Here is a 27743-nt window from a genome sequence, read left to right on the forward strand (position 1 = left end):
TATGTTCTTTTTTTTCCCGTTTTTCTTTTTGTGTCTATTTTGCCTGCATGTATGTCTATGTGCCACATTCATTAATGCCCTCCAAGGCCAGATGAGGCTGGCAGATTATAGACAGTGATAGACAGTTGTGATTACAGGGAATTGAACCCTGGTCCTCTGTAAGAGCAGCCAATGCCTTTAAACTGTTATACCATTACTCTAGGCCATGTAATTTTATTCCTCAAGAGATGTGGGGTTAGCTGATAGAGCCGTGGGTTTCATCCTCAGTGGAGAACACATGCAGGCATGTAGGCATGTAAACAAATGCTTTGTTATTAAAGTGGGGGGAGGGCATTCTCAGGAGCTTAGACTGGAATACGCCTGACCTTGCTGGCGTTTCAGACAAGAGACGGTGTGGACACCTAGAAGGGATGATGGCTTCCCATGAGGGATGAGGGTGGGTGCACGTGCCACAGATGACAGCCTTGTCTGAGTGTGTTCTATCCGTCCACCGTGTAGGTTCTAGGGATCAAACTCGGTCTCTGGGCTTAGAGGCTAGCATCTTTACCAACTGAGCCATCCCCCAGGGCCAACTACCATACTGTTCACCATAAAAATGAGGTGATGTTCTGATGTGGACATCATAAGTCAGGTATCAGTGCCTGGAGTCAAATAGATAACAAATCTATCTGTGCACTTTAATTACAACAGCAAGCTTCTCTTAAAAAAAAAAAAATCAGCCTTGTGTTGAAAATTACATTTAAAGCAATGAAGTACCAAATGGCCCAGTAAAGCCGCCTGCACACATTTCTACAACTACTACATAAGAGAGCATCTCCAGGCCCAGCTTCCCCATTGCAGTTAGGAATCCATATATTTTAAGAGCTGTTTAAAAAATAAATGTGGTGAGGGCCATCCGAGGTGACACTCTTTAATTCAGAGAGCGAATGAGTCGAGGTCTGGACTCCCTGGAGAGGCTACTCCCTACAGCTCCGCTCCACACAGATGCCGGTCGGAAATGAGATTTATTAACTGGCCTTCTGCCCAACGCATCGTTGTTTGCATAGTCCAGGCTTTTGAGAATGAGCGTATAGAGAGGGCTGTCTCAGAATGGGTGTTCCAGCTTCGGTAGCACGTGTGTCTGAATGCTTTAAAAAAATTTTACTCGGCCCCAGGAAGTGAGCTGTAAAGAAAAGCAGAAGTAAAGTGTTAGCCCAAAATATTCACTTAGAACATCTGGCTTTTGGCACTTTTGTTTTGTTTTGTTTTGTTTTGTTTTGTTTTGTTTTGTTTTTTTAAAGCAAGCTGTTGTTGGGAACATAGAGAAATGTCCCGTGTGCAGATGTAGAAAATGTCTGATTGTGAAGTGTGTTCCAGTCAGTAGGAGCTATGGTAATATGCCTCACGTTACCAGGGTGTGCATTTCAGCGATACCCCTAGAGCAGCAGTTACACACAGCAAAGGTCTGACCTTGCCTGTCTCCATTATCTGTCTGTGGATTAGTGTCAAAGGAGGCTTTTACAAATACTGGTTTTTGTCTTTAATATTTGACTTAGTGCTACTTAATGCTGTGCTGGGTGGCTCAACGTTGAGTCTTGGTTTGGGGTCTTCCTCAGAGCCTCTATGAGAGGGGTGTGCATGCCGTGCCTTCAGGGAGAAGCTGGCCTGCTCCGTGGTGTCCGTTTGTGGCACAGGATCTCAGCGGAGCTGCAGCGTGAGCTCCCCCTCTGGATTCGGGTTTGCTTTCCAAATGCAGCATCTTTTCTGTCCCAAGGGACCATGCAATACTGAAACAAATAATCCCTCAAATGGAAGGAGGGACAACTACTGGGAAAGACACAAATATTCCATTTGGATGGGAAAATTCAATCCATATTTGATTGTCTTCTCTGGTCAGCATCTGAGCTAAATGCCCCTTGAAGACTGTTAAGTGCTAACAAAGCCAGGGATAGAAGCAGCTCCTCCTGTATCAGCTTTACCTTGCTGTCAATATTTTGCTTAGTCAGCTAGCAATAGTGGTTTGCATTTCCTGAGCCCACAGTGACTCAAAGAAAGAGAAGATATCTTCAGTTTGCAGTGAGAAAACTCAAGACTCCTTCCTAATCAGCAGGGGGCAGGACAAGGGAAATAGTCATTGCCTGGCTCAGGGCATCTCTCCCGATGGAGAGCAAAGAAAGCAGCAAGCCTCATAAAGGGACAGGAACTGGGGTCACTTCCTGACTGGCAGTCTGATTAAGGGGCTAATGTATCTGAGCCACTGTGTCTCGATCAATCAGCAAGAACTGAGAACAGAGTACCTGGTATATCATCAGTGGGAGAAATGCAGAAGGAGGGATAGGTGTGGCCCAGGAAGGGTCTCAGGCGATCCAATCCCAGCATGTCATCTTGATGGAGGTCACAAAAGTGGCCTGAAAATTTACCCTGTGTCATCTGATCATGGCTTAAATTTTGTTGGTTTCACTTTCAAGGACAAATAAATTTGCAACCCTTTTATGAAAAATAACATTTCCCACAATGAAGTATATTAGACTACTTTCAAAAGCTGGATCTGGCAGCGCGCAGCTGTAATCCCAACACCCAAGACAGGATGATCAGAAGTTCAAGGGTGGCCTAGGCTATGTGAGCCCCTTTCTCAACACAGACAAAGAAGGCAATGCTTTCAGGCTATCTATCCTTCACCTGTATGACTATACTCAGCCGGTATCGGCTGCACTGATCTCTTATAACCCAGGGAGCACATCCCTCTGGTGTTCTGTAAGCCTCACTTCTCAACTCATCTCCCGAGTCTCCCTTCATATCGTTGGCCCTTGCTATTTATTACTGTTTGGAGAGAATTCTTCTCAAGTGGAAATCCCAATCCATTTATGCAATGAGAAATTAAATGTTATACAACTTTTGCTTAGTGAAGCAAAATTTTGCTAGATGCATCTCCAAAAATGGACTGTTTAATTTTAATGAAAATGTTGAATAAGGTAAGACTGAACAGGTTTTTATAGACCAGGGCAAAAGTAGTCTTTGATAAATTACCAAAAAAAAAAAAAAAATTCATGTATGTATTTTCCATATCAAGTCGCCCCGTGTCAGTTAGGATTTTACTCACTTGAACCAAGACAGATTTTCTTAAAGGTCTTTTCTTTCTTCTGAAGTAGGAGTTGGTGACAGATATATAGGGTGGTCGAATTGATGGCAGCTTTTAGTGGTGGTGCCCCTCAGTGTTTAGCTAGTTAAGAAAATAGAGTTCAAACTCAGTCTTCCTGATGTGTCTACATCGAGCATGGTTCTATCAGGTTCAGTAACTGGACCACAAAAATCTGATTTGGGGCATGACTTTGGAATAGAAAAGGATGTAAGCAAGGGACTTAAGGAGGAAAAATAATTTGTATGCATTGTGCACATGCATATGGACTTATAGCTCATGTACAGACGCACACTGGCAGAACTCTGCATTTTCAATACCAACACTGTTGTTCTGAAGTCATTTTGGCATCTATGACATTCTATGGGACAGAACTCGTGGAAATCTAAATTTTAATTATGTACAGGGGCGCATACGAGAAAGTATTGTCTGTAATCTTGGCACAAGGGATGCTGAGAAAAGATCTTAAATTTGCGGCCAACCTGAGCAACATAGCAATCTCTCTCTCTCTCTCTCTCTCTCTCTCTCTCTCTCTCTCTCTCTCTCTCTCTCTCTCTCTCTGACACACACACACAGAATTGACCTTGAGGGTTCCAGTCAATGCTTGCTGTTGCCTGAGCCCAAATGACAAAAAGAGCCTCTTCTCAGATGCCTTGGGTGGTCTGCAATACTTCTTATTTTGTTTTGTTTCACTTTCAAGCTGTCAATTGCTTGTTCTTTATTTAGTGCCAGCCAGCCCTGGCATCGCTCTGAGGTAGTCTTCAGAGATGTCGGAGGCATGGTGAAGACTCTTTTATGCTCACTCTTCACTCTGAATATGAACCCTATTAACTAGCTAAACACTGAGGGGCACCACCACTAAAAGCTGCCATCAATTCGACCACCCTATATATCTGTCACCAACTCCTACTTCAGAAGAAAGAAAAGACCTTTTCTTATGAGCCCACCATGATAACTGTAAGGTTTGGAGTTAGTGACGCACAAATCACAATAAGGTGGCATCACTGAAATGGGCTCCTCCCTGCCACAGTCCTTGCCACTCCCCTCCCGTCATTCTAGGGTGCCCAGACATGTTTCCAGCCTAGAAATGGTGAAACACCTTAAGTTGCCCTTATTGAACTTTACACAGGTGCCATTATGTTAATATTTAACCCCAATTTTTCCCTTTAGCAAACAAACTTCCTTTTCTCTGCCAGTCTGCTTATGGGGCCCTTAGAATCCAGGGTCAATAATGCCAGCACCTCACTGCCAGAGGGAGGGCAGAAGCCTAGGCAGCAGCAAGGAAAGAATCTTGGTGGAGAGATGCCCACACATGGCCCCAGAGAAGCCCCATGTGTCTGTTTCATTCTAGGGTATGGCTGACAGTGGCTCATCAGATTCCACCAGACCTAGCCAGCAAGCCCCAGGGAGCTCCCTGTCTTTACCCCCTCAGCACTGAAAGTATAGACACGTGCTACCACACCCTACTTTTTTGTGGGCACTGGGGATCAAACTCAGGTTTTTATCCTTTTGTGACAAGGACTTCACCAGCTAAGCTGTTTCTTTGCCTCCCTGACTCCCACCCCCTATTTTGAACCAAGGTCTTACGTAGTCCAGACTGGCCTGAAATTCTCCATATATTTAAGGCTGGTCTTGAGTTCCTTGACTTTCTTTCTGTTTCCCAAGTGCTGGAGTTACAAGCGTGTTCCATTCTGGTCCAGCTGCGAAGACCACTTTAAAAAAAAAAGTTTACTAGTTTGTTTGCTTGTTTTGGTTTTGGTTATCTTTGAGACAGGGTTTCTCTATGTAGCTCTGGCTGTCCTGAAATTCTCTGTGTAGACCAGGATGGCCTGGAACTCAGAGACCTACCTGCCTCTGCCTCCCTAGTGCTGGGGTTAAAGGTATGTGCCACCATTGTCCAGCTAAGATTTAAAATTTGTTATTATGTGTCTAGTGTATGTGTGTTTGTGTGTACATATGCCTGTGTGCACATGCATACTTATGGAAGTCAAAGGACAGTTTTTGTATGGCCTGTTCCCTCTTTCCTCCTTTAACTGAGTTCCAGGGATAAGCTTAGGTAGCTTGGTTGGCACAGCTAGTGTTTCCCCAACTGAGCCATCACACCAGCTGCATAAGTACGGTTCGTATGTTAGAGTACCCCAAGTCACTGATGAGCGTGCCCCACCCCCATCTGCCCTGAGGTTTCAAACCTAGGGAGTCACCATCGTCCTAACTTCATTTCGCCTTTTCCAGGGCACACTGCTGGGTTCGGGGGTGAGTCCAGCCTGCTTAGTATGCTCAGTGAATCTTAGCTTAACTGCACAGTAATCCTTCATGAGGATTATTTTTCAATATCCTCTCTGCAGTTTCATTTTCTTCTTGTTTATTGAGTACCTGCTGTTTGTCAGGTGCTGTGTGGGGTCCTGACATTGTTCGAGGATAAGGAACTGCCATTTTTGTCACTCTGACTTCTGAGTTGCCTAATCTCCCACTTTAGGGCAGTTAAACACACACACACAGAATGAGAGAGAGAGAGAGAGAGCACACACACACACACAGAATGAGAGAGAGAGAGAGAGAGAAAGAGAGAGGGTGGGGGGAGAGAGAGGGGGGAGAGAGAGAGAGAGAGAGAGAGAGAGAGAATGAATATCAGTATCTGACCCTAGAGTAACCCCTAGATCCTGTGATGATGGCCAGGCAGGCAGCCATCCATCCACTCAGAGCATGCCTTCCTGCACAGGCACCCAGCAGGCTGGATGAAGTCTGAGAGCATCCCCAGGGACACTGCCAGTTAAGAAACAAAGGACAGCTTTGCGTGCAATAACTTCACTGTGGACCTGCCCACTGTCTGTATTGGAATAAACAGACCTTGGAGTGTGTAACCAGAAGGACTCTGCTAGAAAAGGAGGAAGCAGATGGATGCAGGGGTCCTGGGAGAGCAGGGTTCTCAAAGGCAGTATGTGAGGTGTGAAGAAGGCTCAGGGTTTCTGGGGCCAGTGTGTGTGGCTTCCATCACTGCTTGCACTGTCTGTCTCTGTCTGTCTGTCTGTCTCTCTCTCTCTCTCTCTCTGCTCCAGCAGTTCTAGAATAGCAAGTGGTAAGCAGTCAGTGACCTAGGCTGACCATGGCGGTTCCCGGGGCTGCAGAAAGCAGAAACACAGGCTGCAGAGGGCACAAAGAAATTTGGGAGTGGTGATGGATAGCCAAACCCACTGAACTATACACTTAAAATAGATATAGCTTATTGTTTCTTTATGAATTCTTAATGAGGTCAATGGAGGGATTTTTTTTAAAGAGCATCTGCTGTGTGTCATGTATTGTGCCAAGTATTTAGGGCATCTTTGTGATCACAGACTGTAAAAGCAGGTAAGAAGTCGCGGACCCAAACTAGTAACTAGCCTTCTCTCCAGGACTGACTTTGCCCCAGGCAACTGCAGGGTTCTTTATGTTCCTAGCATTCAGTCCCACATGATAACCCTGTGAGGTTGGTGCTGTTAGCTCCCTAGGTATGGAGGAAAATGATGCTTAAAGAGGCAGATGGCATTTGTCCTGAGTGAGGCTGTGACAGAGACTGTCTTATGCCAGAGCCAAGCTTTCCCCGAGTCCCAAGTGGCTCACTGGCTGGGCATTCTGAGCATCTCATCAGACCACAGTATTCGGTAGGAAGGACGTGCCAAACCTGGACAGAAATTGCACCAGAACTAAGGAAGTAGAAGCAGTCAGTGTTGCTTGTGGGATATCTTAAAGTCACTGCCACATGCCTTACAAAAATTCCAGGGCAAGGAAATCAGTTCCCCAAATACAGACACTTGTGGATTTATCCTGAGTTCCAGGCCCTCATCTGACAACTCGGGGAGGCCCTTTCTATCAACTGGTGTGAAATAGAGCAGCGTCTGGCTGTTTCGACTCCGTGGTATGAGTTTGAGATCCGTCCATTTTGGCTGCATCTACAGTTGTATACCTCCTTCCTCTTTCGCACTGAGTAGTACTCCATCATGGAGCACTCCACAGTTTGTTTACTCACCAGTTACTAAACATTGGCATTTCCAGTTTGAGGTGGTTACAGGTAAAGCTTCGGTAAACATTCATGTAGAAATCTTTGTGGGACATATTTTTGTCTCTCTCTCCAGCCCTGCTTGTCAGCTTTTAAGTGCAGGCTAAAATGTCCTCATACAGAATCCTTGGTAGCACAACCAGTTCCCAGTTCCCGTGTATTCGGATCTGGGGTGCCTCCAGAGCCCACTGCAAGAGCATCCCTGCTCCAAGACTCAGACACCCAATCAGTGCCCCAATATGTTAGGTTCTGGAGCATTTGGGATCTCAGATTTGGGGATTAGGGATGCTCAGACTGCACACATCCAATGGTACTATGAATAGGCAGGAAACTGTAACAGAATAATTATGGTAACTTAGAAAAACTACTAAATCTACTTTTTCAGTGCCACATGGAGGTAATAGGTTTGGGAGCTGTTTTTTTTTTTCTATCCTGACAGGCATGTACTGCCCTTTTATTTCTGTGGAGGATACTGTAATTATGTAGATAATCTCTCCTTTATGTTGTGGGCCCTCTTACAGGAGATCAAAGGTTCTACTATTAAGTGTTAAAGAGTAAAATGTGTGTAGAGACAGTTTCTAGTGCCTTTAAAGCCAACAAGGAGCTATTTACCTATTTGCAAAATCTTGCCTGGAGAACTGAACAGCGGCTGCCCCTGTTGTAATTCTGCGGTGGACACCACCCCTTAGTCCCTCTGATTTTAGGGAGTGCTTGTTTGTTTTGTCCTGTTGGGGCTTGAGCTTTTTCCATGCCTGTTTACAGTCTGCTAGAACACATTCCCTCCGTATCTGCTGCTCTACCCTTCTCACCCCACCTCACCTGTAGTCTCCCTTTACTGCTAGAAGGTGGTTCTCTTTGTTCTAGTTGGGACTGAGCCGGCTGCGGCCAGTAAACAATGAGTGCAGAGTGGAGACATCCTTTTGCTGTAACTGGGTCTATTCTATGAGAGGAAGCTGAGTACTATCAGACAGGACATCCTGTGATCCCCTGGTCTACTATGGTGTGGACAGGCTTTTTATTTAAATGCTAGGACGTCTCCTGTTTCCTTTCCTGCTAAGTAGGGAGCCCACTGGGATGACTCCTTTCCCTTTGAATCTCCAACAAACAACACACTCCCAGAAAATCAGGACTCATTTTCTCCTCCTCCTCCTTCCTTCTTCATCTGTGTGTGTGTTTTTCTTGGACCATCGTTGAAAACATTCACCACTTTTTAATGTGAACGGTCATGATTTAACCTACTACCATTTTTTTGTTGTTGTTGCCTTGAAACAATTAACTGAACAACATGAGCAATGAACAGAGACATTTTTGGTTTTGTTTTTAAGATTTATTTGTTATTATTTTTTATATGCATTGGGGTTTTTTCTAAGTGTATGTGCATGTGTGAGGATGCTAGATTCCCCCAAAACTGGGGTTACAGACAGGTGTGAGATGCCATGTGGGTGCTGGAAACTGAACTGGGGTCCGCTGGAAGAGTAGGTAAATGCTCTTAACCACTGAGTCATCTCTCTAGCCCCCAGAGGTGTTCTTTAAATTAAACATTAATATATGGTTCTGGAATTGGGTCTATTGTGATATACCTACATACTTGGTATATAGGTGGTTCTCTTTGTGTTCTCATATCTTCACGATCTGTGAAGATATGAAATGTGTGCATGAGATGTTAACAGGAACAGTCTGGGTGTTACCAAAGCTGTTTTCATGAAGGCTCCCTCAACAGTCTGCTGTACACTGGGTGGTTGAACCTTTGTCCTCTCCTCCTGGTGAGGCGAGATCTGCACTATGCCTTTGGCAGTGCCATGTCGCCTTCACAAGCTCTAGGAAAGAGTCTTTTCTGTCCCTTCCCATGCTGGTGGCCTCATATGTTCTGTGGTCTATAGTTTCAACACTCAGTCCCTGCTTCTGATTATCCTGCCTCCTTCTTCATCTGTGTATTTTCTTGGACCATCACTTAAGAGTCATTAGGTCCACCCTAATCCAATATCTTCCTCTCTACTAATTCATTTGTAAAGACACTATATGCAAATAAGGTCACATTCTGAGGTTGCCAATACATGGGACTCTAGGAGAAGGGACAATCTTCAACTCTATGTGAGGAGATTATATGTATTCATTGCCTGTGCAGTTATGTGTAGAAGACTGTATGCATGCATTGCTTATGAAGCTATATGTAGAACAGTAGATATGTGCATTGATTGTATAGTCATGTGTAGAAGACTGTATGCATTGATTATGTGTGAGAACCCATTTTAAAGTGTGTGCTTGTGAAAATGCATAAAGTGTTCTATCATACATATAAAACACTGGGTTTTTTTTGTTTTTTGAGATGAGGTCTCCTGTTGCACAGGTCCACTGTGAACGGACAGTGTAGCCAGAGATGGCTTTGAACTCCTAATCATCCTGCTTCTGCTTCCCAAGTACTAGAATTAAAGGCTTGCACCACCATGCCAGGCTACTTCAAAGAAACTTACAAAGATAAGCTTGTGATGGAGTGAGAAAATAATGGCTCCTTTTATCCATGTTGGAAATTAAACTTTCAGCCTTGTGTGTGGTAGGCACTGAGCTAATCCCCAGCCTGAATTATGGATATTTAAAATGTTTAAATTTTTTTTCCTGTATTTTCTGCTTTTTCTTTTCTTTATCCCCATGTCATCTCTGGGCAGGGGCCATGCTAATCTGTATCGTTCTAGTTTTAGTAAATGTGCTGCCAAAGCGAGCACATTTTTCTGCTTTTTCTATAGTGCAAAAATGTGCATATTTTTTAACGGGAAAATTATTATTATTTTTTAAAGATTTATTTATTTATTATACATAAGCACACTGTAGCTGTCTTCAGACACTCCAGAAGAGGGCGCCAGATCTCGTTACGGATGGTTGTGAGCCACCATGTGGTTGCTGGGATTTGAACTCTGGACCTTCGGAAGAGCAGTCGGGTGCTCTTACCCACAGAGCCATCTCACCAGCCCGAAAATTATTTTTTAAAAAGACATTTTAAAAAGTAATTTCTTTGCTTTATCAGGTTATAAGCTATTTGAGCTTATTTAATAACTTAATCTTCTTATCATTTACGTACACATACAAACATGTGAATGAATCTATTGGTGTTTTAATGAACTGGGTATTGTGCTTAGTGTGATACTGACTATAATAGCAGCTAATGGGGAGATAATGAAAAGTAATGTCACATTGTTTCAATATGACCTCCATGCAGCCTCTGTGACATCAGATCTTTGGCTCAAATTTGACAGTCAAAATGAAGTTAGATTTACTAGTTAATGGTTGAATTCAAGACTAATTTTCAAAACATGTTTTAAAGTTTCTATGTCAAATGAGTCCTGGGACTCACTGGAAACTAGGTGTGGGAACTGGATGTGACTGCTTCCAGAGTGACACTTTTCATCAGTTCATATTAGCTCCAAAGTTGAGAAACAGTAATCGCACATGACCGCTAGACCCAACTCTAGATAATCCTGATATAAAAAGACTATTAGTGTCTTCATTCTGGTAATGGTAAATGAGCTTGTTGATTTAAAAACAAAAACAATTTTCAAATATACAAGACAGTAGTTGGTGGTGTTCTTCACTCTGCCATTCTTTAGACATGTCAGTCAATAGCTAACCAGTTCTTATTCTGTCTTTTGTAAGGGCCTGAGTTAGAATCCCCTGTGTCCTTCTGCAAACACTGGTGCATGTGTGTAGTAAGTAAAACACGCTTGCATTCAGTAGAGGCCACAAATCCTCCACATTAAACTACTACCACGATAAGATTTCTTTGTTCAAGCCACACACACCCTCCTTCCTTCCTCAAGCCAAGGGTCTTACAGTGTGTCTGTTATTTTGGTGCCTGATCCAGTTTGTATGTGGCATAGCTCCTACCCACTCAAGTGCTCAGTGTTTGCTCTTCCCTCAGAAAATTTCAGTGCTAGACACCCTTGCTGGGTATGGTGGAATTCACACCTATAACTAAAACAAGAGAAGGAGAGCAATGAAATACTGCAACGCTCTGTGTATGTGAGTGCACATGCATACATGCACACACACACACACACGCACTCATGCATGAGTATATCTATGTGTGTGTACTCATCCAAGAGCATGTAAATGCTGTAACTTTTGATCTGTAAGAAGACTGAAGAGAGTAAAGCCAAGAAATACTGCCGATCTTTCTTCCTCCCTCCCTGCTTCCTTCCTTCCTTCCTTCCTTCCTTCCTTCCTTCCTTCCTTCCTTCCTTCCTTCCTTCCTCCTGCTTGCCACCTCTGGAATGGGTGAATTAGTGTTTCTCTAGATAATTCTGATATAGAAAAGACTGCTAGTGTCTTCATTCTGGTAATGGTAAATGAGCTTGTTGATTTAAAAACAAAAACAATTTTCAAATATACAAGACAGTAGTTGGTGTCTTACACAAGAATGCTAAGAAGTTGGCTGAGATGTGGCTTAGTGGTAAGGCAATTGTCTGCATGTTTGAGGCCTTTAGTTCAATTCCCAGAACTACAAAACAAATTGGAAAATATCCTTAGTTTACTCTTTATTGTCAACCTGCCTATGAGAAGATTACCAACGAACGACTCCTGGGTACATCAGTGTGGGTGTTTCCAGAGGGTTTTATCCGAGGAGGGAAGACCTACCCTGAATGCGGCTAGAACCATTCCACGGCCTGGAATCCCCAGCTTGAATTGAAAGGGGGGAAGGAAGGAACCCGTTAAGTTCCTGCATCTCTGCTGAGGGGTCGGTTAGTTTGGGGGAAACTGCAGTGTGAACTGACAGGAAGAGGGCTCCTGGCTTCAGTACTGCGCCTACAGCGATAGCCCTGTGCTGAAATCGTTTACCTTATCTCAGCGACTGCGGTCACCAGCATGTCTGTCTGTTGCCATGTTCAGGAAAGATGTCTTCTTTTTTTTTTTCATATATGTAATATGGACTATGGTCTCTGGGATTGTGGCATAAGTTTGATACAGATTATCATGCAAGGATGTTCAACCTGCTGCCTGCTGGTGACATGTGGCCCAGGATAGCTAGAATGTGGCTCAACGCAAAATTGTAATCTTACTTAGAACATCATGGGATATTTTTATTTACTTTTATTTTATTTATTTATTTGGTAACTTGTTTGGGTATTGTTGACCCCAAACGTTGTAGAAGACAGGGTGACCGAGGCGCCAGAGGGAAGCTTTTTCACCCCAGCTTCGTAGCATTCTGATCCCTGGTTTGAAGTTTTCCCTTTTGACCGAGCCTGCTTTGGAAAGAATTCGGAGAGGGTGGACAGAAAAAGGACTCAGGGGATGAGAGTCTGTTACTCAGTTTGGACTTAAGTTTACTAGAATCTCTTTAAATGTTAGCCTGCACTTTACTGTCTCATTAATAGTCTGTTTTGTGGCACTTACTTTTCATTTCAAGATGTTCTCACGTATTTAAAAATCATTTTTACCATAATGAAGGTGCAGGCATTTGGATAAGCACCAGTCTTTGAGAGTGAGATAACCAAGATTATATTTTTAAGGATATGTTATTCTAAACATATTGTCAAGATACCAATCTAAAGTCTTTTATTAGCTTTGAAAAAAAAAAACCTATAAGCAGTAATGTCCATTTTTGCTAAACTACCACAAAAAGTAAATTGAGAGCCTTGGCTCCAAAATACATAGTAACTAGAAATGGAAAACGTGGCAGATCCTAAATACCAGCATGGCTTATGTGTTCCAGCTGCCAGGTGCTCCCACCAGAAAGCGTTCCTTCCCATCAGTAACCCTGGGGAAGTCTCATCCAAATCTCTACTGTTCGGCCTTTCTTCATGGACACATGTGTTTAAAAATCACTGGGGTTTAAGTCCAGGGTGAAGAACTGGGTTCAGTGCCTACCTGGGCTACAGGAGTTCAAGGCTGTCCCAGAGAACTCAGCTGAGTCCAAGTCCCAAAATAAGATTAGAAGGCTGGGAATGTACTCTGAGGTGTAGAAGATCAGAGGTCACTTGCCTAGCATACCTCAGGCCCTGGGTTTAGTCCCCTGTACAAAACAGCTTTAGTAGCGCCCCAGCCCCGTTCTCACTGAAGCTTTGTATCTTGTCCCCCTCCTCATGCCTGTCTGGAGAGGAGGGGGCTCGCATCGACAACAGCCATCCTAGAAGCACCCCAGCTCCAGACCCCAGCTCTGCAACCTGATAACTGTGACCTCACAGAACCTGTCACTTTTCCTGCATCAGGGCATAAAAGCAGCTATAGGACGTTGCTGAGAGGACACAACCTTGCTGATGATTCTCTCCTACAGGAGAAATGGGTACCCGCCAAACACTGTTCTGTATCACCTCATCCGGCCCCCGTGCCTCCATTGAAGGAGGTCTCCTGGGGGCCACACAGATGGCCAAGCTTACCCAACCAAGCGGGTGTTGGGGTCTAGCTCTGGATTCAGAGCTGGTGCCCTTGGTCAGAGCCTTGTTGAGTCTGCTGATCAGCTAGGAGCATTACACAGCTGCCATGGAGAATACACATTACTTACCCCCAAACCCGCCGCTGCTGCTTTTTTTTTTTTTAATTCAAAACACAAAGCCCGTTAGTCCACTCAGTCCTAATGTGTTCCCTGCAAGCTGCCTCACAGCACTTGGGTATATCAGAACAGTAGGGTATAGTTTTGAGTGTCCTGCAGCTTTCTCTTCACCTCAAAACCCTCCCAAACACTCATTCATTCAGCCCGGTCTTACAGTTTTGTGCATACCCTGGAGATAACAGCAGAAAACAAGACCTAGACTATAAAGTTCTGCTGGCACAGATCTTGCATGGGGGAGCGGGGAGGCAAGAAGGCTTGCTGAGGAGTTGACATTGAAGCTAATCCTGGATTGTGTAATATCCAGGAGCCGGGAACAGAATGCTGTCAGAGTAACTGGAGAGGCCACTTCAGGGTGGGCAGGGAGGGCATGCTGAGGAGTTGACATGGAAGCTGGACCTGGAGTATGAGGTGTGGGTGACAGTGCCAAATTCTGGAAAGAGCTTCCGTCTCTTTGCCTAAGCCTGTGCCCCTGTCGTCCCTTCATGATTAGCTGGGAGCCGCTATCCACCATCACTTGTTCCTCATTACCAGAAGGTTTAGAGAAGGCAAACTGAAGATGCTGACAGAGGAGAAACAACAGCACCTGAGCCCCATCCCATTGCCACACATTCTTCTGCTTTGTCTTCTTCACTGGGTCTTACACAGGGCAGGTGAGCAGCTGAGCGTGACCATGCAGTGGTACCCAGCGTGCCTGCTTCCTGAAAGGTTAACCAGGGGCCGTGCTGGGTGGGGTGACTTGGGCCCTGACTTAAAATTACTTGGGATCCTGGGAGAGAGGGAAGGTCAGAGTGGCAGAGAACAAGGCCAAGCAAGGCTGGGAAAGTAAACAGAAGGCATATGGAGGAGAAGAAGAGGATATAGAGGGAGCCAAGAGGGGTAGGCGGGGCTGCTGGGCAAAAGTTGGTGCCCTGAGGAGACCAGCCAAGTCTTGTGGCATGGGAACAAGCCCTGGGTTATTGGGATTATTTTCAGAACATGGACAAAGCCACCCACTGCTTGGAACAGATGGGTATTTAGGCGAATACAATCAGCTGCATTTCTGACCATACGAAGAGACATGCGCCCACTGTGCCTGCAGGCATGTGTGCACAGAGTGTGCATCTGAGAGGCCTTAGCTACTTTCTCACTATATGAAATTAGCTTCCATTCATATCCCTGGACAAAAAAGCCTGTTTAGAATTCTAAAATGTTCTTATTTCTAGGGTAAGAGTCAAGCTTCTGATTGACTTCAGGGTCATAGATACCAACTTCATTCTCAGTTAGAAATCAAAATAACAGAAATGTCTACCTGGATTTGACATCTAAAGCTTTCTTTCCTCTTGGTCAGTAACGAAACAGAGGACATGCTCAGGAGACTCCGGATGAGAGCACCCGTTGAAGTTGCAGGCAGCAGCTGTCTACTAAAGGTGGAGGGTTTGTGGCCAAGGCAAGCGATGGGGCCTCATTTTGCAGACAGCTGCAGAGATCTGTGCATTTTTTGTCATATTCTAAAAGTGCATTTTAAAGGGTCAGGGCTGGAGAGATGCTTCAGCAGGTAAAAGTGCTTGCTGCACAAGCACGAAAACCTGAGTTCAAATCCTAAGCACCTCTGTAAAAAGCCAGACGCTGTAGCGGATGGAGACAGGTGGATCACTGGGGCTCTCTGGCTGCCGGATGATCCGTGCTCAATGGGAGACCATGTCTCAAGGGGATAAAGAGGACAACAGGATGTCTGATGACCTCCTCTGGCTTTCACATGCTTGTAAGCTCATCCACAGGTGCGTACAGTGTAAACACACACACACATACAAATAGAATAAAGAGTTTAAAGTGATGATTAATTACCGAAGTGGCAGGCACCCTTACGTTATTTTTCTATTCACTCTCTCTAGGAAGTAGAGGTTATTTGCAGGACTTACAAGTTTAGACGACGGAGCTAATCAGAACCCTATGCTCACATTGATATCATGATGATATCACAACAGCCTAGAAAGGCCTAGAGTACAGCCAGCAGCCAGCCTCTAAACCTTTGTCCTCAAAGCACCTTCCTGTGAAGGCCTTTTCATTGGTTTCCTTTGCTGGTTTTGAACCACTGGTGCCTAATTTGAGGGGGAAATGGTGTACTTCGGTGTCTAATAACATTTCTGGTGCCCAACTCTTCCTTCCCATCCTGCTGTGAACTCAGCTCTGGGCTCAGACCTCTGCCACCTCAGAGGCCACCCCTTCTTCCCGAGGAGTTTGGCTTGCCTCGTCTATCTCATCCCATCATAGAAGATACAACACGAGTAAAATATGTGAGTTTGCCCACAGCTGTGTAGTTACTACATAGAGACAGGGTGAGGTCTTTAATTTCCTTCCTCAATCATACACCAGAAGATATACAGAAACCTCAGAATACCATCTTCACTGAAGTGACCTCTTGGGAATGATTGGGTCTTGTCAAGGTTTTTCTTTCAGTAACACCCTCTGGACACCTCTGCTTAGATTTGATCTCTGCCTTGGACAGATCTTTCCTCCCATGCCCGAACATCTGGGTCATGAATGAATGAAGAGAAAGGAATGAATGAGTGAATGAATAAACAGTGATTAAGGAATGATGAATGGGCACAGTCTAGAGATATTCTTTCCTTGGTGAAGTAGCACCTCAGTCCTGTCCATTCACAGCTCTTCATTTGGGGAATTAATTATATACAGATGAAAAATGGATCTTTCTGGCTTGAGGCACACATTTATGCCTGGCTCTCTATGAAAACCCCCCAGTTCATCATGAAGGATGTTCTGGGAGTTTCGTTCTGGAGGAGCTGGGCCCTGTGTGTGTAGTCACAGGCTTCCCATCCACCTTCGGAGAAGCAGGCTAGAACCTAGGAGAGCAGTGGGGGCTTCCTGCCCTTGGCTCATCCTCTTTTTCTGTTATTGTTTGAGGATTTTTGATTTGGGTTTTGAGACAGTGTCTACCTGTATAACCCCGTTTGGCCTGAAACATACTCTGTAGACCAGGCTTTCCTCAAACTCACAGATCCACATACTCTTCAGTCCAAGTGCTGAGCTTAAAGCCACCACGCCCAGCTGACTAAGCATCTTAATCCTTGGACATAGATGTACTTTTTTTTTAAAAAAGAAGATTTATGATTGAAGTTATTCTAGGAACTATAACTGGTAAGCTTAAGGTCATCATTATATCATCAACTTGATAAATATTTCTTATTTTAAAAATATTTGTACATACTAAGACTATTCATAAAAGATTTAGGTTGTTTTATTAGACCTAGAGGGCTGTAATCACCTGAAAAGGGTGCTGGGAACTGAACCTGGGTCCTCTGCAGCAATGGCAAGCACTCTTAACGTTTGAGCCGTTGGCAGTCCCCATAATGACTTTTAAAGATTTAGCTTCAACACGATTGGATTGGAGCAGATGCAAGCTAAACAGGGCCACTGTGCTGAGCAGCAGGCAGAGCTCACTGCATGCAGAGGGCTGGTTACTCTGCAAACTTGGGGAGATTGTGAACACAGGAGTTAGCTGTTAAGAATCAAAATAGATTCCACAGGCCTCCTTCCTCAAATTAATTTCTTTTTTTCTTTTTTTCACTTTTTATTTATTCTTTGTGAGTGTCACATTAAGTACCCCAGTCCCCTCATCTCCCTGTCCCCTCATATCCATCCATGCCCCTTGCAGCCTCCCACCCCAAATAAAACACACACAAACAAACAGCAACAACAAAGCATAGAAAAAAAATGTCACGGTAGAAGCTGTAGTCTGTCAGTGTGTCCCACAGTGTGTCCTTCTGTCCACACACCTGCAGATGTTCATTGCAGTGAGTCACTGGTCTGGTTCGAGGTCTCTGGCTTCTGTGACATCCTCATTGGGAATCCTCATGTCATTGTTCTGTGTCATGGAGATCCTGCAGCTCTGGAACAGCAGGGCTGGCCCTTTTATGTGTCTCAACCTTTTATGTGTATGTAGATGATACAGATTTTGGGTTGGGCCAATTCAGAGCCCTGGATCTGGGCCTGGGTGGAAGCTGAGCTGGTCAGCCCACCAGCTATCCCTTATCTGCAACACCAGGGCAAGCTCTCCAGGATTGTTCTGGCTAGTTCTACCAGTGCCACCATCGGCAAGGTTTGGGGTGGAAGTGTGGAGGGGGGCACTTTCCCAAGTGCTGGGTCTCTAGTTTGATCTCTCTCCATAATGTTCAATCTGCTCCACTTCTCTTTCTCTCCCATTTGACCACCATACACTTGCACATTGTGATGGCTCCTGAGGGCCCCTGGGTGACAGTGTCCATCTGTGATGCATTCTTTGTGAGTGTCACATTAAGTACCCCAGTCCCCTCATCTCCCTGTCCCCTCATATCCATCCATGCCCCTTGCAGCCTCCCACCCCAAATAAAACACACACAAACAAACAGCAACAACAAAGCATAGAAAAAAAATGTCACGGTAGAAGCTGTAGTCTGTCAGTGTGTCCCACAGTGTGTCCTTCTGTCCACAGAAGCAGCAAACTAGTGTCTGTGACCCAACTGTGCTGAAGGGCGGGTCTCTAGTAGCATGGCAGTCCACAGCTCTCTGTCTTCCTTCTCCCATGTTATGCTGCCTGGATTTGAGTTGATTTGATTTGATTTATATGAGTCCTAGGCATAAGAGCCTGGCCACCAAGCCAGGCATCAAACTAGGATAAAGAAAGGACAGCTACCTGCTCTGCCCCTGACTGATAGAAGAACACCACCACCACCAAGGTGTCATGTCCTCCACAGGAGGAAGAAGACAGACAGAGACCTGTGGATTGCCGTGCCTATAGAGACCCGCCCTTCATGCAGCACAGATGTAGAATGTTTCTATGCCCATTGCCAGGGGTAACCAAATTAACTTCTTAAATTGCTCTTCTGTGGACAACCCCAGAGCAAGACATAGATCCTGGAACACCTGATCTATCGTGACCCTGCTTTGAGGGAGCTGTGAAGGGGTTGACTGAGAGTGTGGAGGAGAAAATGGAGACAGTGGGGCTGTGGGGGTCAATTTGGTGGAGTTGGGTGGGGCAAAGAGATAGAACGAGTGACCTAAGAAATCATCTCCGTTAGCAGGCAGTGCTGACAGACATTTTACCTATCTGTTTACTTTTGAAGAATGCTTCCCCAGAAATAATTTTTAAACCTCGCCAAATTGGTTCTTGGACAGACTTGCAGGCTATTTTGTAATTGGGTTTCGGGACCCATGACGAGTAACATGGTAGAATTCCTATTTTGGTTTTTCCATGTTTGGGGCTTGCCAAACCTTAATCCAGGCTAACTTGTCTCATTGACTCACAGAAAATTCCATTTGTTTTAGCAAGGAGAAATGCAATGTCTAATTTTATATGGCTCAATAATTGCTGCAAAGCATAAGCTTGCTGTGCCTCTCTGTCCTGCCCATCACCAAACATCAAATGCAGGAGAAGCAGAAGCCTGCAGGTTGCTGGGTCCCAGGCTGGGCTTGCTTACTCTGAAGTCAGTGTCTGCAGAGAAGTCAGAACTGCAACTGTGCTTTCTGAAGATAGGGATTTCTGCAGTTTTGTTTGGTTTTTGTTTTTTTCGAGACAGGGATTCTCTGTGTAGCCCTGGCTGTCCTGGAACTCACTCTATAGACAAGAGGAAGCTGGTCTCAAACTCACAGAGATCCCCTTGCCTTTGCCTCCTGAATGCTGGGATTAGAGTGTGCCACCACGCCCAGCCCCTTTGCTTTTTGTTTTTTCAACAAGGTGTCTTTGCTGTGACTCAGGGCTCACCTATTAGACTCCACTGACTGGCAAGTAGCCCCAGTGCTCTACTTGTCCCTACTCCCCCGGGCCCTGGCTTTGTATGTGGGTTTTGGGATCTGATTTGGACCCTCATGTTTACTTAGCAAGCGTTGTACCAACCAGACTATCTCCCCAATCTCCTCTATTTACCTTTTACAGTATTGAATATAGCCAAGTCTTTAAGTCACACTTAAAGACTTTAAGGACATAGTGCTTTGGGCATTTGTTTGCAAGTTTGGCCAAGAGGAAATTCTGTCCCAGAGCCACCTGGCAGGCCACCTGATAATCAACTGCCATTTCCATCCAAAAGACCCAGAAAGTTCCGGACCTGAGCTTCAGCCCCATGCTGGTTCTTTGCTCCATGGCCTTCAGGGTGACCTCACTTCTCATAGTATGACATTTATCTTGATAAAAATATGTTAGTCAGTTTAAAAATTGATCTCTTAGGGCTGAAGAGATGGCTCAGCAATTTAGAGCATTGAGTCTGGATTCAGTTCCCAGCATCCCCATGGTGGCTCACAGCATGCATTTATTTATTTAGGCAATATTTTCTTTTCTATTCCATTAATTAATTAATTAACATCCCAATTGCTGCCCTTTTCCCTGTCCCCACCTCACACAGTTCCTCCCCCCATACCCTCCTTCCCTTCTCCTGTGAAAAGGAGGATCGCCCCCCCCCTCCAAAAAAAGGGAGGGTATCTCCCCACCCTGGCACATCAAATCTCTGCAGGGCTAGGTGCAACCTTTCCCACTGAGGTCAGACAAGGCAGTCCTTCCAGGGAATCTAAGTCATTCCTAAGTCCAGTTCCAGGGGCTCCAGTGCTATCTTCTGACCTTCAAGGGCATCATCAGGCATGCACATGGTACACACACATACATCCAGGCAACACACACACACACACACACACACACATATAAAATAAAAGGAACAAACCTAAGAAAAATTTTAAAACATTATCACTATTTTAAAATTATTATAATGTCTATCTTCATCGGAGTATTCTTATGTCTTGTGAGGGTGTGAAGTCAGACGTGGTGACCTGAAGCTTTGTCTCCTGGTGACCTGGTACAGAGACCCTTCAGGTGCCACATGGCACTCTCGTGTGTAAGGAGAGACTCTGACACTTGCCCTGCTTTCCTCCCGAGAGTGGCGAGAAGTGACTTCCTCTCTGACGTGCTATCAAACTCCCTGCAGTAAGCACACAACCCTTCTGCTAGGCGGGAGCTCTCTCTCACCTTTAAGTGTCCATGTCGGTTAAGATGCAAGAAATTATAATGAAGCCTTAGAATTTCAGAACATAACTGTGGAAAGGCTAAGATTATTTAATTCTCATCAGAGGCTAATATTTAGAAAAGTATAAGAACTTTTCTGTTTTTAGTCATCTGGATAATTTCAGATTGAATATATTAAAATCATGTTTGTAGAAAAAAGTGGAAGGGATGATATCAGTATGGAAGTAAAATCAGAGAGAGACACAGAGAGAGAGAGAAAGACAGAGACAGAGACAGAGAAGTGGGGGGGGGGAGACACACATACACACAGACACACAGAGTGGCAGGGTGGGGCATGGACACTGGCTTGCTGGATCTTCACAAGGACCCTTCCCCATGGGACAGGGCATGCCAAGCCAAAGCTGTCAGGCCTAAACGCAGAAAGCTGGCATGTTTGGGTTGGCAGTTAACAAAAGATACCACAAAGTCAGGTGTGCACAGAGCTGTCTCACTGAAACAGGGACTGTCTTGAGATTACACTTGACCATGGTCAAAGCCCAAGCTAAGAGGATGCAGCAAGGCTTACCAACGATTGGAGGGCAGTGCTCACTAGTGCTGGAAGTATAAAGTGGTACAAACATGGAAATTAGAGTAGAGGTGTCTCAAAGAGTTAAAATTGAACTTCAGATGGCCCAGCTACACCAGTCCTTGAAGCATGCCAAAGGACTCTGCATCTATCACAGAGACACTTGATCATCCATGTTTCCTGCTGCTCTTCTCACAGCAGCAAGAAAATGGAACCAACCTAGATGTCCATCATCAGATGAGTGGATAATGAAAATGTCCACACACACAGGAATTTTATGTAGCTATCAAGAGAGATGAAATGCAGGCAAAATGAAATGGATGGATCTGGAAAACAGTCCATTAAACCAGGTGGCACAGACTGCACAGATGCCCAGACAAATGTTCTCTCATGTAGATCCTAGCTTTCAGTCTTTACATGCATGTGTGTGTGTGTATATGCAACGGAACACGTGACATGAGAACGGAGAGGTCACTGTGGGTGGAAGGGCAGCAGAAAGGGCAGGGAGTAGGGTGAAGACTCAGGAAAAGAATCAACAAAAACAAATCTTACTTGAAAACACCATCGTGAAATCCAATACTTTGTATGGTAGCTAATAAATAAACCCTTTCTGGAGTTGGGAAGAATATAGATTACAAGAATGCTCCAGTCTGCATAGAGAGTTCATAGACATTTATATTGATCCTGGTTGTTGATTCAAATACCCGTTGAAATGTGTCGAATGTGTCGGCCATGTTTAAGTGAATTTAACATGTTCCTACCTTTCAGCATTAGCATGTTCCTTCCCTTCAGTGGGTTTTCCTGCCTCATGCTCTGTCCACTTACCTAGTTTTCCCATAAGGCCCTCTGATCCAGCAGTGCCAGGGGCTGCAGGTGTGTTGGAGACCTATTACCGAAGCAGTTGGAGGGCGGGGCTGATAACTAACCAGGCTTCTAAAGTACCACGCTGCTGCTGTTTTTGTTGTTTGCCCCTCGTCTTAATGAGCTCTGTGGAAGCATAGAGGGCCTTATTTGTGGGAGAATAAATACAAGGACAGCTGTCCCGGGAGAATGTTATCATCACAGACCCCGAGGGAAGTGTTGCTTCATGGCTGCTCTGGAGCCGTCCACGTGTGGTGTTTTGATTTTGTTTTTGTTTTTTGGGTTTGTTTGTTTGTTTTTTTGGTTTTTCAAGACAGGGTTTCTCTGTGTAGCCCTGGCTGTCCTGGAACTCACTCTGTAGACCAGGCTGGCCTCGAACTCAGAAATCCACCTGCCTCTGCCACCCAAGTGCTGGGTTTTTGTTTTAATCTCATCTTCCTGCCCTATTTGGTATTTCTTCATCTTCTGTAACTACGGACCATTTTCCACTCAGTGGAGTGTGTTTGTCAAGCACGGATCTGTTTGTTTCTTCCCTCTCTGTTTAGTTTTTAAATCACCTGGAGCACAATTTTCATCACCCTTGGTTGGATGCCACCTGGCACTTGACAGTTCTCCTTCCGCCGATCCATTGCTGGGAAATGTAAAGGCTTTTTATTACCACCAGCAAAATCATTAGAAAAGTGTATCGCTGGCCAGAGCTAGGTCGATATAGAAACCCTGTCAAATGGTCCAAAATACTTTTAAGTTTTGAATTATTTATCCTTACTGAGGCTTTATAGAATTTATAAAGGTGGCGAAAGGTGATTTCATTGTAAACGTAAATGGTTTCCCTTAGTAAAATATCCTCTAAAGAGAACAGTGAAAACTGTTGACTGAAAAGCAGTCGAAGCTTTAACAGAAGTGTAGAAAAGTATTCATGGTCACATACCTGGGGTTCAATGCTGGCAGAACCCCAAGGGAAGGAGAATTTAGAGCAGTGATTCTCAACCTGTGGTTCGTGACCCCTTGGGGGCTAACATATCAAATATCTTGCATATGAGATAGTTATATTATGACTTATAACAGTAGCAAAATTATAGTTAGGAAATAGCAATGAAACCATGTTATGTCTATGGGTCAGCACAACGAAAGGAACTGTACTAAAGGATTGCAGCATTAGGAAGGTGAGAGCCACTGACTTGGAGGGCGTGTGGGTGGCATGTGGGTGGCATGTGGGTGGCGTGTGACTGCTGTTTTCTGTTTATAAACTCCTCATTTAATACCTCGGAGCAGAAAGCAGATTGGTATCACCTTGAGGAAAGCAAACGGCTTCGAGTTTAGTGTAATTGTTTAGTAAGTATATAGACCTGTTCTATAAAACCTGAAACTTTAGATTTTGGTATTTTATCTAGCCATGTTTAAAACATTTATTCCTTCTGTGTCATCAAGTACTGTCTGTTACAGAAAGAAGTCAGGACCTTGGAGAAATGACTGGTTTTAGGTCATAAAGTTACTAGTTGAGCCTGGAACACCTCGTCACACCAGAAAACAAGGACGACTTTATCAAAAGAACTGAAAGGCCAGTCTGAATAAGCACACTGACACTCAGATACGCCTTTTATCAATCAAGATATAAATTGTAATTGAGTAAGGCATATCACGTTTACTAAAACTCTGTGATCTCATGGTTATACTTCACAAAACTAAAATAAAAGTCCTGTTGACTACAGAATATTCAGGACATACCTATTACCCGGAAAGTGTGAAGAGGCAATCAGGACCTGTTCTGTGTTGTGTCCACCATCCAACCTCAGGCTCCCTCAGAAGGGATGTTCTTCATAGAATCATCAGAGATGATACATTAAGAACAACCTACAGGCAATAACTTAGTTTTTGGATGTAGGCAAATAGCTCAGCGTTTAACAGCACAACAGAAGGAGCCAGACATTCCCCGACTTCCAGAGAAAGCTCACTCATTGCAGGAAGGAGTCTTTCACCTCACTCCCCAAGTTAGGGCCTGTAGATTACATCATAGGGTACAGGAAAGCAAAGGCCAAGGCAGTATTAAACGACGCCCAGAGTGATGGATGGGAGCATCCAGATTTAGAAGCCTCCAAAAAAGGTAGCAATTACAAAGTCTACATGAAAGATCCGAATAGAAGACTAGCATGCAGTTAATAGGAAAGGAATAAGTCCACAGAGGAAGCTCAAATCCATATTCAGATGAAGACAGATGACCAGCCGTCATGCCACCTGCCATATTAAGACATGATGCTCATTTCAGTGTACTGGTGCTGTTGGGTTTGTTGCTTAATGTTTTCTGATGTCTTTGTAACTGAAAGGACTCAATACTTGGCATTTACTCTAAAATAATATGGGCTGTGGGGCTAGCAGAGAGGAGTTATGGGGATATAATTATAATAAGCTTGGAGTCGATTGTTGAGTTGATTGTCACTGAAACAAAGTAGACATGACTGGTTTGTTACTCTGCTTCGTTTCTTTTTTTTGTGTATATTTGCTGCTCAAATAAGATATAATATATGTCTATCATTATATATGCATATAAACATTCTATGAAATTCACAGAATTGCAAAATTTCTATCCATGTTTAATTGTTACAAAGACTCTTTTACACAGCTGTTAGAAGGGGCAGCCTCTGAGACACTGGGATTTTGAGTAGTTGTAATAAAGGTTTTGTGAGTTCATGTGTAAAATATAAGCTTCCCCGGGCTGAAGGGATGGGTCAGTGGTTAGGAGCACTCGCTCCTCTTGCAGAGGATCCAGTTTAGTTCCCAGCACCCACACTGAGCACTCACAACCACCTGTAATTCCTGCTCCACATGATTCAACATCCCCGTTTCTCCTCTATTGAGCACTGCACTCACAAACACACACACACACGATTCAGCATCCTTGTCTATACTCTGAGCATTGCTCTCTCTCTCTCTCTCTCTCTCTCACACACACACACATACTCACTCATAATGAAAAATAAATAAATCTTATTTAAAAAGAAACAAGATTGTCATGGTGTACAGTGTTGTAAGCCTAGTAACTTAATGTCCCACATAGACTTCAAGTCAAAAGTGAGACTCTAAATTCTATTACAAATTAAGAATCTCAGAGCCCAAAGAGTCTAGGTAGGAGATATGCTGCAGTGGCGCCCCAGGAAAAATACATGAAATGTGATCCCAATAGGCAGTTAGAAGGAACTGGGGGGAAAGGGCAGCAAATGGCTTTGGTGGAGTCAAGCCTGCCGCACTCTAGAACTGGTGAAACTTCCCACTCCAAACCCCGTTCCACCTGCAAATGCTTACCTGAGCTAAGCCTGGTAGGTAAACCAAGTAGGTTCACAAATCAAACATTTATGACAGTGAACCATATAGAACTTTAAAACAGCCCATGAATACACGTGTGAGCTTACCATGAAGCGAGCCACAGTGACTCATACCAGTGATTTTTTTTTTTTTTTTTTTTTTTTTTTTTTTTTTTTTTTTTTTTTGGTTTTTCGAGACAGGGTTTCTCTGTGTAGCCCTGGCTGTCCTGGAACTCACTTTGTAGACCAGGCTGGCCTTGAACTCAGAAATCCGCCTGCCTCTGCCTCCCGAGTGCTGGGATTAAAGGCGTGCGCCACCACGCCCGGCTCATACCAGTGATTTTAGCAATGGGAAATAGAGGCAGATCACTGGCAGTTCCAGGCCAGCTGGGATAGAGACCATGTCTCAGAAAAGACAAGCTGGGTGTGGTGGTGCACGCCTTTAATCCCAGGCAGAGGTAGGAAGGTGGATTTCCTTAGGAGTTTGAGCCTAGTCTACAAATAGAGTTCCAGGACAGACAGGGTTGTTACACAGAGAAACCCTGTCTAAAAATAACAAAAAATAAAATAAAATTATATATATATGTATATATATATATATAACACAAAAAAGGAAATTTACAATTAATGAGATGGATGTGCCTGTTTGAGCACAATATAATCCAAAGATACATTTTTTTGATACTTACATGCTAAGGACCAACAGCAGGAAACTATTAAAAGCCTTGTTTTCTGTAATTAAGCCAGCATGTTTCTGTAAGAGCAGAAAGCTTTGTATGTACATCGAAAATAACTGCACTCAACACAGTAATCTCAGAATGGGAGGCAGGGTGCTTCAGGCAGTGACCTTGGCATTGCTACGGTACTGGGGGGAAGTGCATTTCATGTTCGTTCACAGTGAATGCTGCAGTGAAGTCTCCTGACGCAGCATGGTCCAGCACTGCCAGGAACACCTTGGATTCATTGCCCGTCTGATTACGACCTAATTGTGGGCTGCTGCACAATCAAAAACCATTTACTGATGCTCGATTTTGTACCACCTCCCTGTGGCATTCCACCACCCGTATGGAGTCAGGACCCACATTTAAGAAGCTTGGTTGTAATCTTCACCAACTATGTCCTCCTTGATTAAGTGTCTCTGGTAGTCCTATGCTAATTTTTTCTTGTGAGTAAGCTTATTTTCATCTGTTTTATCCTAGTTGGGGAATGGCGGTCAATGTGTATTCTACCTCGATAACCCAGGAGACTATGAGCAGGCATGACATCATTGCATGGGTCAATGACATCGTGTCTCTAAACTACACAAAAGTGGAACAGCTCTGTTCAGGTAAGAGATTATCCTTATAGTGTTTATGTGAAGTGTTTGCTGGCAGTTGAATGTGATTTTTATGAACCACACATTACCTGTTTGGGGTAAGACAAAGATGTATATGTAAGTATAGTCTAGAAGGGGAGACTTGGCTGGAAGTGAAGGACATACGGGAGTAAATGTCTGAGAACATCTGAGAGCACACAGCCATCAGATGAATGTATGAACTGCTTCTGGCTTGCTGTCTGCCACACTCCTCTGTAATACTGGCTCCTAACCTCTGCTCCACCATCCTATTATCACTATACATAAGGTGTCAAACACAGTAGAGCTTGGAATTGTGGTTCAGGGCCCTATTCTAGCTGCTCAGGAGACCAAGAAGGGGTATCATAAACACAAGGCCTGTCTGGACCACATGACCAGCTCAAGGCCAGTTGGGTAACCAAGTGGGACATTGTTCCAAAATAAATAACACTGAGGTATGATTCCAGGGTGGAGCACATGTCTGTAACACCAAGCAAATAAGACCATGCACAGTGGACCTCGAACCTCTGGGGCTCCCTCCATATTACCCTTCTCAGACCCATCCTACCCATTGCTCTCCTGAAGGAACGCTCCACAAAACTCTTGGTTCTCTGCAGACACATCCCCTTTGGTCTGGCATAGTTTTGTTGGCAGTGCCCTCTTCTCAGTGTAACCTGCCTCACCTACTGTCCGCTCTGGGAAGACTTCCCCAGGGTCCGTGGTTTTCCCCAAACCCCAACCACCCATCCAGGATAACACCTGTCGTGCCGTGTATGATCCGAGGAGGTACCAGGAGTTCTTAAGAGCTGCCCTGTAGTTTACTTTCTGTCTGATGCCTAGCATGCCACCGTACCTGATACCCAGCAGTTTGGTAGAGAATGTGTATTGAGTTAGACGTCTTCGGGGGTAAACTTCAAAAGCAAAGTCAGAGTGTGTTACTCTGCCTGAAGCACTCTGCCTGGAAAACAAGTGTGGATCCTTGTTGTGGAAAGACAGGCATGGGTTCTCCAAATGGAAGCT

The 27743-nt window shown here is 44.4% G+C and overlaps 1 protein-coding gene and 1 non-coding gene across 6 annotated transcripts in view; one reads left to right on the forward strand and one right to left on the reverse strand.

Moving 5' to 3' along the window:
* Mapre2 (microtubule associated protein RP/EB family member 2) overlaps positions 1 to 27743 on the forward strand; it is a 135657-nt gene that overhangs the window by 47026 nt on the left and 60888 nt on the right. For 4 of the 5 annotated variants that reach the window (XM_021150602.3, XM_021150604.3, XM_021150601.3 and 1 more), the window contains one exon: positions 26590 to 26717. The exons of the other annotated variant lie outside the window; for it this stretch is intronic. In XM_021150602.3, the coding sequence (XP_021006261.1) occupies positions 26597 to 26717 (121 nt within the window). In that variant the 5' untranslated portion in view covers positions 26590 to 26596. The remainder of the gene's footprint in view (positions 1 to 26589; positions 26718 to 27743) is intronic. 5 annotated transcript variants of the gene reach the window in all.
* On the reverse strand, positions 9766 to 9868 carry LOC115029944 (U6 spliceosomal RNA). Its single transcript, XR_003835502.1, has one exon. It is a non-coding gene; the product is annotated as a U6 spliceosomal RNA (small nuclear RNA).

Source organism: Mus caroli, unplaced genomic scaffold (genome assembly GCF_978045245.1).
Source record: "Mus caroli unplaced genomic scaffold, Mus_caroli_1 scaffold_19, whole genome shotgun sequence".
NCBI classification, from domain to species: domain Eukaryota; kingdom Metazoa; phylum Chordata; class Mammalia; order Rodentia; family Muridae; genus Mus; species Mus caroli.